Source organism: Prionailurus bengalensis, chromosome B3 (genome assembly GCF_016509475.1).
Source record: "Prionailurus bengalensis isolate Pbe53 chromosome B3, Fcat_Pben_1.1_paternal_pri, whole genome shotgun sequence".
NCBI lineage: Eukaryota > Metazoa > Chordata > Mammalia > Carnivora > Felidae > Prionailurus > Prionailurus bengalensis.
The window spans coordinates 81602175-81618620 of record NC_057355.1 but is presented as its reverse complement, the minus strand read 5'-3'; the positions used below and the strand labels follow the sequence as shown (position 1 = coordinate 81618620).

At 39.3% G+C, this 16446-nt stretch overlaps 1 protein-coding gene across 1 annotated transcript; it reads left to right on the top strand.

Annotated features, from left to right (window-relative positions):
• The first annotated feature begins 8452 nt into the window (after positions 1 to 8452).
• On the top strand, positions 8453 to 10169 carry GPR33 (G protein-coupled receptor 33). Its single transcript, XM_043554346.1, has one exon. It carries the CDS (start codon positions 8453 to 8455, stop codon positions 9470 to 9472), a length of 1020 nt encoding a protein of 339 aa, XP_043410281.1. The 3' UTR covers positions 9473 to 10169.
• Positions 10170 to 16446: the final 6277 nt, after the last annotated feature.

The following is a 16446-nucleotide window of genomic DNA, read 5'->3' as shown; positions in this document are numbered from 1 at the left end:
TTATTTTATTTTATTTTATTTTATTTTAATTGTATTTTTGAGAGAGACAGAGATGGTGCAAGTGGGGAAGGGGCAGAGAGAGAGGGAGAGAGAGAACCCCAGGCAGGCTATGTGCTACCAGCACAGAGGCCAATGCAGGGCTCAAATCCACGAAGCTATGTGATCAAGACCGGAGCCAAAATCAAGAGTCAGAGACTTAACCAACCCAGGTGCCACCAGCCACCCTTTAAGTGGTGGCCCAGGCTTTTCAGGGGAATCCTTCATTTATAAAACAAGGAAGTCTAGGGGTGCCTCAGTGGCGCAGTCGGTTAAGCATCCGACTTCAGCCAGGTCACGATGTCGCGGTCCGTGAGTTCGAGCCCCGCGTCAGGCTCTGGGCTGATGGCTCAGAGCCTGGAGCCTGTTTCCGATTCTGTGTCTCCCTCTCTCTCTGCCCCTCCCCTGCTCATGCTCTGTCTCTCTCTGTCCCAAAAATAAATAAACGTTGAAAAAAAATTTTTTTAAAAAAAAACAAGGAAGTCTATTCCATACTCCCTAAAGAGTTCATAAAAATGAGATTTTGGTAGTTAGTAAACTTATCATCTCCAAATTGGGTATGGCTTATGTTGATTAAGCTACCATAGGCCCGAGTTGCCTTAGTTTTTATACTGTCTACATGTACAAATTGGGAGAAAAACATAAATGAGCCACATTTGACCTTGGCTTTCATAAAAGTATCTTAAAGGATGCAATTATGTAAGTGTAAGTACATTAAAATATTTAATTCCTTGGGGTGCCTAGGTGGCCCAGTCGGTTGAGCTCAGGTCATGGTCTCACGGTTCATGATTTCAAGCTCCAAGGTGGGCTCTGCACAGGCAGCAAGCCATAAACCATGGAGAAAAGTTGAAAAATCATGAGCCAAAGATTCCAATAAACGGAGAGACACAATTAGAAGAGCAAGAGCAGATAAGAAATAGAACGGAGCCAATATGGAACTGACAGACATGGGCAAGACATAAAGTAGGTCCAAGGTAATGCTCTTCCTCTTTGGGGGGGGGGGGGGGGTGGGGAGGGGGGCAGAGGAAGTTAGATGGTAATTTTTTTTTATTTTAATTCCAGTTAGTTAAAATACAGTTTCATATTAGTTTTGGGTATACAATACAGTGACTCAGCAATTCCATATTATCACCCAGTGCTCATCACAAGTGCATTCCTTAATCCCCATCACCTATCTCACCCATCCCCCCACTCTCACCCCTCTGCTAACCACCAGTTTGTTCTCTTTAGTTAAGAGTCTGTTTCTTGGTTTGTTCCCCCCACCCCCACTTCTCTTTTTTCCCCATTGCTCATTTATTTCTTAAATTTCACATATGAGTGAAATCATATGGTAATTGTCTTTCTCTAACTGACTTATTTTGCTCAGCATTATACTCTCTAGCTCCATCCATGTTGTTGCAAGATTTCATTCTTTTTATGGCTGAATAATATTCTGTATTCATAGATAGACAGATAGAAAGATAGATGTCACACCTTCTTTATCCATTCATCAATAGATGGACACTTAGGCTGTTTCCATATCTTGATTACTATAAATAATGTTGCTATAAACATGGGAGTGCATGAATCCCTTTGAATTAGTGTTATTATATTTCTTAGAATGGTAAATTTTTAATGCTTTTTGATGGTTCAACATTTGAAGCCAAGAATCAAATACATTAAGTATTTGACAAATACTAGATAAATGAATTAAGTTTCAGGTATACTATGCATTTTCTTTTTTTTATAAGATTTTTTTTTTAATTTTTTTTTCAACGTTTATTTATTTTTGGGAGAGAGAGAGACAGAGCATGAACGGGGGAGGGGCAGAGAGAGAGGGAGACACAGAATCGGAAACAGGCCCCAGGCTCTGAGCCATCAGCCCAGAGCCCGATGTGGGGCTCGAACTCACGGACCGCGAGATCGTGACCTGGCTGAAGTCGGACGCTTAACCGACTGCGCCACCCAGGCACCCCTCTGCATTTTCTTTAAAGACCTCCAAGTGATTCTGACATCAGCCAGAATGGAAACCACTGGGCTAATACCTACACTGTTGCTCCCCTTTACTGTCCCTTTACTGGGACATAAAGGGTGGTGAGAAATGATCTTGAAAAATGTAAAACCAGGCCAACAAATGAAGATTGTTCTCTTTTGCTAAGCCTTTTACCACACTTGTTCCAAAGCCTAGAGTTTGTTTTCCTCAACATTCCTAAGCTAGTCAGTTCAGGAATCATCTTTTTTAGTAACTATAAACACTGAAGACAATTATTTTGAATTATTTACTTTGTTTCCCAGTCTCAAACACTTTGGCATGTATTAGATACTCAATAAATATTCTTTTATTTTTAAAGTTTATATATTTATTTTGAGACAGGAAGAGACACAGCATGAGAGAAGAAGAGAAGGAGAGAAAGAGAATCCCAAGCAGGCTCCACACTATTTGCCCAGAGCCTGATGCAGGGCTCAAACTCAGGAACCGTGAGATCATGACCTGAGCCAAAATCAAGAATCTGGTGTTTAATCGACTGAGCCACCCAGGCGCCCCCTCAATAAATATTTCTTGAATTGCACTGCTCAGAGATTTTTCTTCAGCCCGATGGGCTTGCTACAACTTACATATTAATACTAGTTATCATTTATTTGATACCTACCATTTGCCAGGAACTGTGCCAAGCCCTTACCTATAATATCTCATTTACTCCTCAAAAGAATACTTCAAAAGAGAGGTGCTTTCTTTCTTTTTTTTTTTTTTTCACATTTACAAATGAGAAAACAGAGGCAGAGAGGTTATACATATGTAAGTAGCAGAGTTATATCTAGGAGGGTTTTTTTTTCTATCCTATCCTTTATTGTGTAGTCATATACACATCAGTATTTTTAGTGAACATTATTTCTGCCTCAACTCATTTATTAACTAATAATGAGATCTAGGACAAGCTCTCAAATACCTCTATGGGTCTTAGTCTCTTCACCTACAGGATCAGGAATTAGATGAAATTAACCTCTTGGACTATTCCAGCTCTAAAAATTAGATGCAAACATGAGTTCCTAGACTTTTGAGCATTTGATTTTGCAACACTATCTGCTTCTGCATTTCTATATATTTCATACTGTGATTATATCAGATCTGTATAAAACAGTTTCCATTTCCCTGAGTTTCCCTGGTTTCTTGAAACCACCTCACTTAATTTGAAATATGAAAAGTAAAATGAATGCAGCCACATCAACAAAGCCACAAAAGAGAAAATACTTCCTCAAAAGCAGTGTGCATATTGCCCAAAGGAGTTAATGTCATTGGTTTAATTACCTATTTGAAGAAAATGCTCACTAATGAGAGTATTTCTGAGAACAGTTAAGAAAGAGTCAAATTTTAGGCTATCTAATGGTGGTACTAGTCCTTGTGCATTTGGTGAGAGGGGTGTTAAACACTCGTCCTTGATATATTTGTTATTTATGAATTTTACTAATTGTAAAATTTAAAAATACAGAGTGAAAGGAAGAGGAGCGAGAACCTAATCCACACACATCCCCCTTTTTTAATTAATGAAATAGCATAGGACAGTGGAAAGAGCTCTCTCATTCTTTGGTTGCTGAAAACCTCTTCTGAGTCACTTAACTCTGCATCTCAGTTTGCTAATCTTCAAAATTAGCAGGTTTGAACTGAATAGTAGCTCAGGTTGCTTCTAGATGTGTGAATTAACCCAAAGGGCATGAAAACCTAGCAAGAAATCACTCTTAAAATGCAGTAGCAAGTTTGAAAACTTATCCTGAAGCAAAGATCAGTTCTTAGGTTGAAGGTCACAGTCCCAAAGAATTAAGAACTAAATTTAAGCCTATTTCTAATAAGTTTACAGTAGCAATGAAAGCTTTAAAATTCTAACGCAAACTGGATAACTGATTCCCAAGCTTCAGCACTGAAGCCACACACAGGTTTTGATGTATTTTTCTCTACTGGCAGTGCAGAGATCAAGAGGAAACCAAGCAGGAAAGAAATCAGGACACTGAGGTCAGCACAGAAGCTGATCCTAAAAAATGTCAGATATGGACTGGAGAGAGGCAAATAGAAAATGTAAGATTCAGTTCATAAATACATGATCTGTGTTCAGGATTTTCTTATAATGAGATTGTCTTCCAGGATATGGTACCCAACTCTGTGTTCTTTCCAACCATTCTCAACAATTGTACAGATGTAAATGAAAGATAAAAGTCTTCATCTTCCCAAACTAAATAATATTAATCTTTGGCCTGTACTCATACATTTCATTTGAATGTGAAACTCAGTGTTTGCTTTTCTTCCCTGACCATCTTCACTCTAAGGGGATTAGATTGCTAATTTCCAGATTCAGTTTTTTCCAAGCTTGGTATTTACCCAGTCTCTCTATGTACCCAACAGCATGCTCCATATGCTAATGAATGTGCTACACTCGAGGCAGAGTGGGTGCTTAGTGGGATGACCATATACAGAAGATAATTTTTTGTTTAATTTTTTTTTCAACGTTTTCTTTTTATTTATTTTTGGGACAGAGAGAGACAGAGCATGAACGGGGGAGGGGCAGAGAGAGAGGGAGACACAGAATCGGAAACAGGCCCCAGGCTCTGAGCCATCAGCCCAGAGCCCGACGCAGGGCTCGAACTCCCGGACCGCGAGATCGTGACCTGGCTGAAGTCGGACGCTTAACCGACTGCGCCACCCAGACGCCCCCAGAAGATAATTTTTAATCAGCATTTTAACATCTGAAATGAGCTTATCAACCTTAAATAGAATGGCTTTGTTTACAGAATTTTTTAAATCTCCTCTTAAAATGGAGAAATGATTTGAAGAAGTACTTAATTTTCTATCTCCACCTCTTTATCATACATTACACAGAAAAAGGAACTGGAAAAGAGCAAGAAGACCTCACAGAATATTTAAATAGTAGCTTCAAAGTTGGGGAATACCATCGGCCAGAAGAAAGGCAGATGAAATGAAGTCAAAGTGTCACTGATTTTTGCCTGTCCATGGAGAGAAGATTGCTGATTTAGAGTCACTCTGGCCTACCTAAGACTATCTGACATGGGAATATAACTCCAAGGTAAGGATCCCTGGGCCAGCAGGTTTATCCTGGTGCTATTATCTGAATAAACCCTCCAGGCATGCTCCACAGCAGCTTTCCAACCCCAGAAACTACACAGGTGGCATCTCTTAATGATTCACTGAATCACATGAATCACTTGATGATTAAAACTGAATCACTTGCTTTAAGGAAATTTGGGGAAATGAGTGTGCAGCTTTCTAGTCCCCGTAGCGGGCAGTGAGGAGGAGATTGTAAATGGCTGTGCTATTTGCCAGGGAACAGTGCCCGCCAGAGCAAGTAACTGAACAGAAAATTCAGATGTACGGCCTAGAGACCCTGCGACTTCCAACATGTATCAAAAACCTCCAGATGTGAGCATCCTAAAGGAAAAGTATCATTTGGGGGAAGGCAGTGCTTTATGTTTTAGTTAAATGCTGTTACGTTATATGGGACAGGCCATTGCTAATGATGAACAAACTGTTGAGGGAATATCATATGAATCTGTTTAATTCTGGGGAAAGTTTTTAGAGCTTTAGTGGAAAGGTTAGAAAAGAACATTCCAATTAATGTTACTTCTGTACTACTAAATTACAATAAAGTATCTAAATTAACACAGATCAGTTTCTGGAGGTTCTCATGCCTACCCGCCCCCCCCCCCATAGAAGCACAGTGTTCCTAAGCAAAGGTGGCATCTATCTGAAAGCCACTATGCCAAAGGTGTCACTACAGCAAGGCCTCAAAATAACTCTAAATCTGAGAACTTCTGTCCCAATAGATGAACACTTGGATTTTTTTAGAAATCACTGGTAGTACTCTAGAACTCAATAGGGAGGCTTTGAGGAGGAAGGAATGTGGACTACAGTATTAAAAGGGGAAAAGGAAGTACTTGCTAGCCTTAATATAACAAGTTGAGCAAAATAATAGGTAAAAAGTTACTGAGTGCTTAATATGTGCCATGAATGGAGCTAAATTATGTCATTTCATCCTCATAGAAGCTCATTGGGGTTTAGAAGGTAAAAGGGACTCAGAGTTAAGAGTCCACAGAGCTGGTAAGTGGTACAAATAGAATGGAAATCCAGTTCTGTGGGATGCCAGAGCCCAAGTTCTGCCCCACTAATTTATACTCATGTACTTTAAAACCATGCATGGAAAAAGATCTTTAAGAATGAAGAAATCTAAAAACAAAGGAGAAGAAGAAGAAATCCCCTGGTTATATGCAATAAATCAAGGTTCCTAGGAAACTTAATATGCTATTCAGAACCACTACCCATGTTGATTTTGCTCAAGTCCCACATTACTTTCATATGCCCTTCCAGGTCTCAACCACACAATTGTTTAAAAAACCTCCTAGGGGCACCTGAGTGGCTTAGTAAGTTGAGCATCCGACTTCGGCTCAGGTCAGGTCATGATCTCGCAGCCAGTGAGCTCGAGGCCTGCATCGGGCTCTGTGCTGACAGCTCAGAGCCTGGAGCCTGTTTCAGATTCTGTGTCTCCCTCTCTCTTTGACCCTCCCCTGTTCATACTCTGTCTCTCTCTCTCTCTGTCTCAAAAATAAATAAACTTAAAAAAAAAATCTAAAAAAATAAAATAATAAAATAAAAAAATTAAAAACATAAAAAACCTCCCTATAGAGGCACCTGATGGCTCAGTCTGTTAAGCGACCTACTCTTGATTTCGGGACATTACACCACGTCAAAGCATAGCACATGGATTAAAACTGAATATTAGAAATTCCTCATTTTAAACCCTCTCTGTCATTTCTGCTTTTTAGAATATCTCATTGAACTTTTCTCCTCTTCAAGCCTCCTAACCTCCCACCATGTCTTTCCTGTGCCCTCCTCTCTGAAGACCATCCTCACTCCTCCTTCTTCTCATGGTCCCAGGACCCTCCCACAGCATCTTTCCCAGGTTCCCACTCTGTCATTCGCCATTGCCTCTCCAGTCAATGTCCTTAGGCTTCACTTTTTATTCAAAGCAGACTAGTAAGGCATTTTCCTGAAGAGAGCCATTTTTCTACTTTGGAGAAAAAGTTTGCAACTCCCTTAGAAGGCAGAATTAACTTGAGGAAATTGTGGTCTTGATATAGCAATTATTTTATTTATTCTCTCTATATATTCTTAGAATGTTTTTGCTTAGTGGAAAAAAATCATTAGTAATTTCTACTGCTATATCCAATTTATCAAAAACCAATTTGTTGATATGACTGTTATATATATTAGCTATTTCCAAAACATTCTCAGGTTCATATTTTCAATACTCTAGGAATCATTATCCAAGAAGTGGGATGTTTTGGATAATCAAATATTCTGATTCATGGAGCATTATCAAAACACTACACATGAATTACCAATTCTCAAAGAAGTAACACAACCACTGGTAGGGTTCCCCACCTGCCACAACGAGGGCATGGTGGGAAATGCTGATAAATAAGAAATTTAACTCCTGCAAACTTCACTTTCTCTTCTGTTTAAATATTTGTTTTGTGAGAAAAAAAGAAATTACTTTTATAGAAAGCTATTGGCATATAAAAAGTATTAGATAAATATCAATTCCTTGACTTCTCTGCCTCTTTTCCTTTCCCAGGTAAGAAAGAACTACCACTATATTCAACAATTCATGTTCCCCTTTGATGATTGTGAAGGCACCTCACAATCATATAGTGCCCTAGCCTAGGGTTCCCAAATGAATATTGGTTCTTATTACATGCTGACTTTAATACTAGCTAACAGCATTTACTGTATATAATTAGCTCATGGGAGAAATCTAATTATAGCTCCAAATTATTATTGATTTGCAGCAGTTGCTATTTTTGTTACTCAATTTCATTAGCAACATTTGCTCTCATCAAGTCTTAGTCAAGCAAAACTGATCCTACAATGCCTTATTCAAGAAGTTATGACCATCAAGGAAGGTCAGACTTATGGCTCATGTCTAAATAGAAAATGTTTAGCTACCTAAATTAATACTTAAAGTCAAAATGTTCCAAACTTCATTTCTCTTTCACATTAATTTCATCTGTAGTATTTCCATTTTTGATGCTCAAGTTAATCTGATCTTAATTCTTCATACCAAATAAAAATATGGACCTTAGGAAAATATCTGATTTGCATTTATTGTGGAAATATTATGCTTGCCATTTTACAATTTTCTTTTCTTTAAGTAGGCTCCATGCCCAATGTAGGTCTTGAACTCAAGACCCTGAACTCAAGAGTCACATGTCCTACTGAATGAGCCAGCCAGGTGGCCCTGATGTTTGCCATTTTTAAAATAGTGTCATTTTGACTTTTACTATGCACAAATTACTGTTCAAATTTCTATATTTAACCTTTTTTTTTTTGCTTCTTTTTTGTGATTACTTTCAGTTTCTCTCTCCACAGGTAATTATGGATCTGATCAACTTCACCAATTTGCTCAATGTCTCCACTCTAGTAAGAAACAGCACTCACTTTCCAGCTCCTGCCTCAAACATGATCATTGCCCTTCTTCTGTACTTGTCAGTTATAATTGGTACCATCACCAACGGGCTCTACCTATGGGTGCTCTTTTTCAAGATGAAAAAGACTGTCAATACGCTCTTATTTTTTCATCTCATTTTCTCGTATTTTATTTCAATATTGATTCTACCATTTATAGCTGCCTCCTACCTTCAGGACAATCACTGGAGCTTTGGAACTGCCATGTGCAAGGTCTTCAATGCCACTTTGTCTACAGGGATGTTCGCCTCTATTTTCTTCCTCTCAGCCATCAGTGTTGACCGTTACCTTCTCACTCTTCACCCAGTGTGGTCACAGCTGCACCGAACCCCACGCTGGGCTTCCAGGATCATCCTGGGAATCTGGATCTCTGCCACAGCCCTCGGCATGCCTTATTTGGTTTTCAGAGAGACACATGATGACCATAAAGGAAGAGTGACCTGCCAAAATAACTATGCTGTGTCTACTAACTGGGAAAGCAAAAAGATGCAAACATTCAGGAAATGGATTCATGTAGCCTGTTTCATTGGCCGCTTTTTGCTAGGCTTCCTTCTGCCTTTCTTTACCATCACCCTTTGCTACAAAAGAGTAGCCAACAAGATGAAAGAGAGGGACCTGTCTAGGTCCAATAAGCCCTTCAAAGTCATGATGACTGCCATTATCTCTTTCTTTGTGTGCTGGATGCCCTACCATGTGCACCAGGGCTTAATCCTCACTAAGAACCAATCAGTACTTTTACAGTTGACTCTGATACTTACAGTCATAACCATTTCTTTCAACGCTATTTTTTCTCCTACACTCTACTTGTTTACTGGGGAGGACTTCAAAAATGTTTTCAAGAAGTCCATTCTTGCTCTGTTTGAGTCAACGTTCAGTGAGGACTCTTTGATAGAAAGGATACAAAACCTAAATTCAGAAACCTACATTTAAATTTTGGATCCCAGAGCAAACAATGGACTCTTAGTCAATTATACCACCAGAGATGTCCCCTCTGCTTTTATATAATATAGTCCCTATATTAGAGAGACATCTAAACTATACTATAGTTAGATCTATGAATATTAAAAGGGTTGTAAGAAACCAAGCAATGGGTGGTGTTCCAAAAGTAATTCTTTTTACTTTGTTTTTACTGTGGTAAACTGTATATAACATTAGATTTGCCATTTTCACCATTTTAAAATGTACATTTCAGTAGCATTAACTACATTCACAGGGCTTTGCAACCACCACTATCTATTTCTAAAAGTTTGTACTACCCCAAAGAGAAGCTCTGCTCTGAGTAAGTAATAACTCCTCATTTCACCCTCCCTGCAACCCCTCATAACTTCCTATCTACTTTCTGTCTCTATGAATTTGTTATCCTAACTATTCCATGTAAGTGGAATCATACAACATTTCTTATTTTATGTCTGGCCTATGTCACTTAGCATAATGTTTTCAAGGTTCCTCCATGTTGTCAAATGTATCTGAACTGTACCCTCTGCGGCTAAAATAATATTTCATTGTATGTTTATTCCCTTGTGTGTTTTGTTTATCCATTCTTCTGTTAAGGGACATTTGGATTGTTTCTACCTTTGGCTATTGTGAACAATGCTACCATGAACACTGATATACAAGTATCTTTGGAGTCCTTGTTTCCAATTGTTTTTAATTATTTTGAATTACTGGGTCATATCGCAATTTTGTGTTTAACTTTTTGAGGAACCACCATACTTTCCCACCACAGCTGTACTATGTTACATTCCCACCAGCAAGGTGCAAAATGTCCACTTTCTTCATACCCTTCATACCCACCCTTATTATTTTCCTTTTTTTTTTTTCAATTATACCCATCCTAATTGGTATGAAATGGTGCAAATGTGATTCTTAATCTTTGACTTTTGAGACTTTAGGAATATCAATTTCTAAATACGAATAGTGTCTATTGATCTGAATTTTCTGTCACCGAGTCTTCTGGCAAACAGACATTTGGACCAACATCCCTCTTAATTTACATAGCATCTAAATAATTTAATTGGTATAGACCCAATTTAGCATGGGGATGACAAGGCACTAATCTTCTCATATCTATGTTAATTTATGCTTTAACGTTTTCAGTGTAAAAAAGATATCTTAAATGTCTCTTTTCAATACCCATAGATTAAACTATCTCAGAAATATGTGACTAAGATAATTATAAATATTTAAGAATCTGCCCAGGTAATGTCATAATGTACTTGATTTTAGAATAGCCATAACAATATTAACTTATCTTCCCTGGTTTTCAAGTTTTGCTTTAAATTTTTGCAATACCTTAAAGCACCAAAATTATGTAGGACCACATAGTATCACTGACCTATTACCTTTTATATATTTAACTCATTAGTTCTATCTATCACCCAATAAATATCAATCGGTACATACTTCTATCTGTCTAGTTCAACTGATGCAGAATGCAGACATTTAGGCCACATCACACACAGTCCCTAAATATTCCAGCTAGCTTTGCACAAACTATTCCAAGCCACAGACATATATCCTACTCAGAAATCCCCAGAATGGATGATATTAATTACAAGGGTTACAGAAATGAAGGGAAATTAACCTTCATTACTAACTTTTTTTTAGAAGGGAAATAATAGTAGTTTGATGCCCTAGAAATGCTGCTAATTGACTTGGCATCACTGCCTCCCTGGGCATTTAGGGGCTTAGTCTCTCTCTTTCTCTTTGAGTATGAGGAACAAAAAGCTTTGGGTGGATGAAAACTTTCATTGTTGGCCCCTATTACAAGCTTTTGGAGCTGGAACAGTCTTCCCAGAGCAGGAGGAATAGGATTGATGACTAGGCTGTGGCTCCAAGTGTCCCTGCAGCAAGTAAGGGCCAGTGCCTCATCCCTCCCCACACTCCTCTGTCCTGACAAGCCCGCTGAAGTGTATAATGCAGGACTTAAGAAAGCTGTTAGATGGAACATATGATTCTTTGAAATGAGAAGAGCATTAGGGGCAACTGGGTGACTCAGGAGGTTAAGCATTCGACTCTTGATTTCAGCTCAGATCATGATCTTATGGTTTGTGAGTTCGAGCCCCACATCAGGCTCTGTGCATCAGGCTCAGGAAGCCTGCTTGGGATTCTCTCTCTCCCTTGCTCTCTGCTCCTCCACTTACATGCATGTGTTCTCTGTTTCACTTTATCTCTGTCAAAATAAATAAATAAACTTAAAAAAAAATAGAATAGCTTCGGATACCTAGAAGCTACAGAGAGAGCCTTCGTCTCCAATAATAAACAAGAATGTGCTTTCCTGGTTTTTCAAAAATATTTTGTTCATCTCTCTATAGATTGTGAACTCCTTAAGAACAGAAAGAAGCCTATCAGTCCCACTATTTCTTTTCTCTGCTATTTTACACAATTGTTGTTCAATAAAAGATACTCAATGAAAATTGTATATGGGTAATCACAATTGTATGTGATTTGCAAAATGACCTTAGGTATAAAATAATAAGATTGAACCAGAGTTTTATTTAACAAATACTTACATCACACTTACCTTGTGTGCAGGCATGATTCTGTGTGCTTTATAAATAGTAACTCACTGGGGCACCTGGGTGGCTCAGTCGGTTAGGTGTCTGACTCTTGGTTTCATCTCAGGTCATGATTGCACAATTTGTGGGTTCAAACCCCGTGTCAGGATCTGTGCTGGCAGTGCAGAGCCTGCTTGGGATTCTCTCTCTCTCTGCCCTTTCTCTTTGCCTCTCCCCTGCTCGTACTCTCTCTCTCTCTCAAAAGAAATAAATAAACATTAAAAACAAAAGCAAATAGTAACTCACTTAATCCTACAACAATTCTATGAATTAGGTCCCATTTATTACCCTTATGTAACAGACTATGAAACTGAAACACTTGTCCAAGGCCATATAGTAAGCAATTGGAAGAACCAGTACTGTAAGCCCAGGGAGTCTGGTGCTAGAATCCATGTTCTTTTACCATTATACTCACTGCCTGACATCACTGCTAGGGGCCAGTCAGGCTGGGCTTTAAGCCCAGATCCACCTAGGCTATTTATTTCAACAAAAAGCACCTTCTTGGCTATAAAAATGCTAAGTGAAATTAGTCAGTCAGAGAAAGACAAATATGATATGGCTTCACTCATATGAGGACTTTAAGAGACAAAACAGATGAACATAAGGGAAGGGAAACAAAAATAATATAAAAACAGGGATGGGGACAAAACATAAGAGACTCATAAATATGGAGAACAAACAGAGGGTTACTGGAGGGCTTGTGGGAGGTGGGATGGGCAAAGCGGGTAAGGGGCATTAAGGAATCTACTCCTGAAATAATTGATGCACTATGTGCTAACTAATTTGGATGTAAATTTTAAAAAGATTAATTAATTAAGTTAAAAATTAAAAAAATCAAATAGAAATGCCTAGACAATGTCAGGATCCACACACAAAGTAAAAACCGAAAAATAGCATTGAACTTATAATCAGATTTGGGTGGTGGTCTGGCTTTGCCTCTAGCTTGGTGTTTTATATGAGGCAGTTATACAAATTTTCTGGGCCTTAGCTTCCTCATCTATAATATGGGGACATCTCTTAATGAGATTGTGGATATGAAGCTACTTCTAAAATGTAAAACACTATATAAATGTACTCTTAAAAGGGTTTTTTTTAATTTGTCACTTTACATTTTAAGAAAATGGGATGTAAACTTAAGAAAATTCTCCCGAACTGTATTTTTTAACTTTCCATAAAACAATCATTAATTTTTAGAAAACCTATTTGTTATAGTTGTATTGATCTCATCCACGTTCTCACTATTGTGAATTCTTGGGGCCCCCTTTATAAACAAAGAATTAGTGGCTTTGCTTTTGGAACTGGTGCTTGGAGACAATCTTACAAAACAATGTGCCTATTAGCATCCAATTATATAAACCTGCTTCATTATATCAGGATCAAACTGGCTCAAGAAAAGACTATAGAGATGACTAGAGATATTTTTCAAATGCCAGCTTGAGTTCTTTCCTCAAGAAATGGCTCCTTGCTTTAATGAGATGATTGGGCTGCTCAGCGGATGACGTGTGGGAGGCGGGGTGGGGTGTAAGGTAGGACTATGTGTACACAAGAAGTCAAATCCATAGCTCTGAGACTAGGGCAACAACGATTTACTACCAGAGTTTATGTACCTGGCATGTGAGAATCTGAGCTCTGAGAATACAACAGTGAAAAGACACAATCCCTGTCTTCAAGGAGCTTAAAGTGTTGTGTGCAGGATTTGAATGTGGCTTCACATAATAATCATCTCGAACACCTTCTTAAAATGCCAGTGTCCACACCTTACTCAAATCGAGTAAACCACAATCTCTCAGGGCGCCCTGGTGGCTCAGTCCGTTAAGACCCTGACTTTGGCTCAGGTCATGATCTCACAGTTCATGTGTTGGAGCCTCTCCTAGGGCTCTGTGCTGACAGCTCAGAGCCTGGAGTCTGCTTCAGATTCTGTGTCTCCCTCTGTCTCTCTGCCCCTCCCCCGCTCACACTCTGCCTCTCTCTGTCTTTCAAAAATAATAAGCATTAAAAATTTAAAAAGAATCTCTAGTGACAGGACCCAGGAATCTGTCCTTTTTTAAAATTCTTGGGCTGACTCTAAAGTAGAACCAGAACAGAAAAGCCCTGTTTAGTGGGAAAGAAAAAGAAGTTAAAGGTCATTATGGTACAAAGAATAAGTGCCATGTTTGGGGAAACAAATGAAAGCCCCAGCCCAGCTTTCACCAGTTTTCCCAGATGAATCCTGGAGAACAGAGTTAAACATATTAAGAAAGGGAAGGGGAGTACAACAGAGGAAGCCAAGGTGTAAAAGCCCAAGGGAAAGAGAGCACAGGGCCACAAAGCAGCACTTTCCAAACGTAAATATGCATGCGAATCCCATAATCATCTTGTTAAAATGCTGATTCTGTTTCACCAGTACAGAGTAGGGCTGAGATTCTGCATTTCTAACAAGATCCCATGGGATCCATTACTGCTGGCCCAGAGCAAGAGAAGAGTAAAAGTGGGGTATAGATGTGAGAAGCAAGATGAGTGGGAAGGGTCAACCCGAACTTGATCCTGAATGCCCCTGCTAAGGAGTTTGGATTTGATCCTAGACTTTATCCTGAGGGCATTAGGGAGCTGCTACCAGATCATAAGCCAAACAGCAATAGAATTCTATTTTCATTTTATTTTTATTTATGTTTTTTAAATGTTTACTTATTTTGAGGGAGAGGGAGGGACAGAGAGAGAGGAGAAGGGGAATCCCAGGCAGGCTCCAAGCTGTCAGCACAGAGCCCGATACAGGGCTCGAACCCACAAAACCATGAGATTGTGACCTGAGCTGAGACACTTAACCAACTGATCCACCCAGGTGCCACTCTATTTTCATTTTAGAAAGATCATTCTGGCTACTTTGATGAAGAGGTAAAAACTGGAGGTGAGGGGTGCCTGGGGGGCTCAGTCAGTTGAGCGTCCGACTTCGGCTCAGGCATTATCTCACAGCTCATGAGTTGGAGCCCCGCATCAGGCTCTGTGCTGACAGCTCAGAGCCTGGAGCCTGCTTCGGATTCTGTGTCTCCCTCTCTCTCTGCCCCTAACCCACTCGCATTCTGTCTCTGTCTCTCTCCAAAATAAATAAACATTAAAAAAAATTTTTTTTTAATAAAAAACTGGGGGTGAGCAGTCAAACTGGACAGTGTTGGAGTAATCCAGGGAACAGATGATTGGCCTGACCTAAGATAGTGGGAGTGGGGACGGAGAAAACCAGAGAGTCTTGTCCGGTTAATTCTGCTGGTTGCAAAGTTAAACCAGAGGGCAAAAGTTGAAGGTGATGCCTGTATCAATTACTTGCAAACAGTAGATTTCATTCTGTTGGTTTGACCACAAACTGATTTATTAAAGGATATTAAGTAGCTCATAGAACTATTGGGGTGGCTGGGGAAACATTCAAGGCTAAGCTCCCAGGAACAGTGCCCAAAACTCGACCACAGAACCACCCAGAACAGGAACCTGTCACTGGTGTTCTCTATTTCACTATACAGTGCCAGCTTCTGCCACTGCGGCCACTGAGCCCCAAATACCAGCACTTGGTTTTATTACAACTGCTACTGACATCAATGCTGCGTCTGCATCAAATCTTGAACTGTCCTGTGCCTAAAAGCTCTGCCAACACGGCCATCAGGTACATGGAAGCCCCATGCAGACAGAGCCTGTTTTATTCACATTGCTCATTTTTGAATATAATCTTGCATGAAGGTATCTAATTGGCGTGCCTGCATCCTAGCTGCAAAGGAGGCTGGGGAGCTGAGTTCCGCTTTCCATCTGGGAGGGAAAAGGATGCTTGTAATGTAGGAATTTCCCCAAACATAAAAGCTACTCGAAAGACAATGACGTCCATTAAATTTAACCTAAAAAGCTTTTTGAAATGATTAGCTTCAGAAAGAGACAAAATTGCACCATGCTGAGGAGTGTCTGAGAGGTGAGAATCCAGAGCCTTCTGAGAGGAGCAACTTTTTTAAACTTGGAGAATTAAGGAGTAATTCCACCTCCTGTTTCCCACAAAAAGTAATTCTCACACTTTCTACCAATTAGAGATTAATTTGTGCTAAGGGACTGCTATTAAAATGCAAATATACCTTTTAAGAAGGTTAAGTTTCATTCACAAGTTAATGGGAATTACTTTAATCAGCTTCACACCCAGCAGAGTGTACCTAAACACAGTACTTAGAATATTAGACTTTGGATTGTGGCCTAAAGGAAGGAAAACTTTTGAGTTGAAGGTTAAGACTGGAGTGAACTTTGGAGACCCTGAAGACCGCATAATTCATGTATAGGGAAGTGTTATAAAAGAGAAAGAAGACAGAGAGGTATTCCTAAGAGAGAGTCAGTTGGTGACTAAGA

Coding starts and splice junctions, on each gene's coding strand:
- GPR33 (XM_043554346.1), top strand. CDS start 8,453: ATGGATCTGATCAACTTCACCAATTTGCTCAATGTCTCCACTCTAGTA.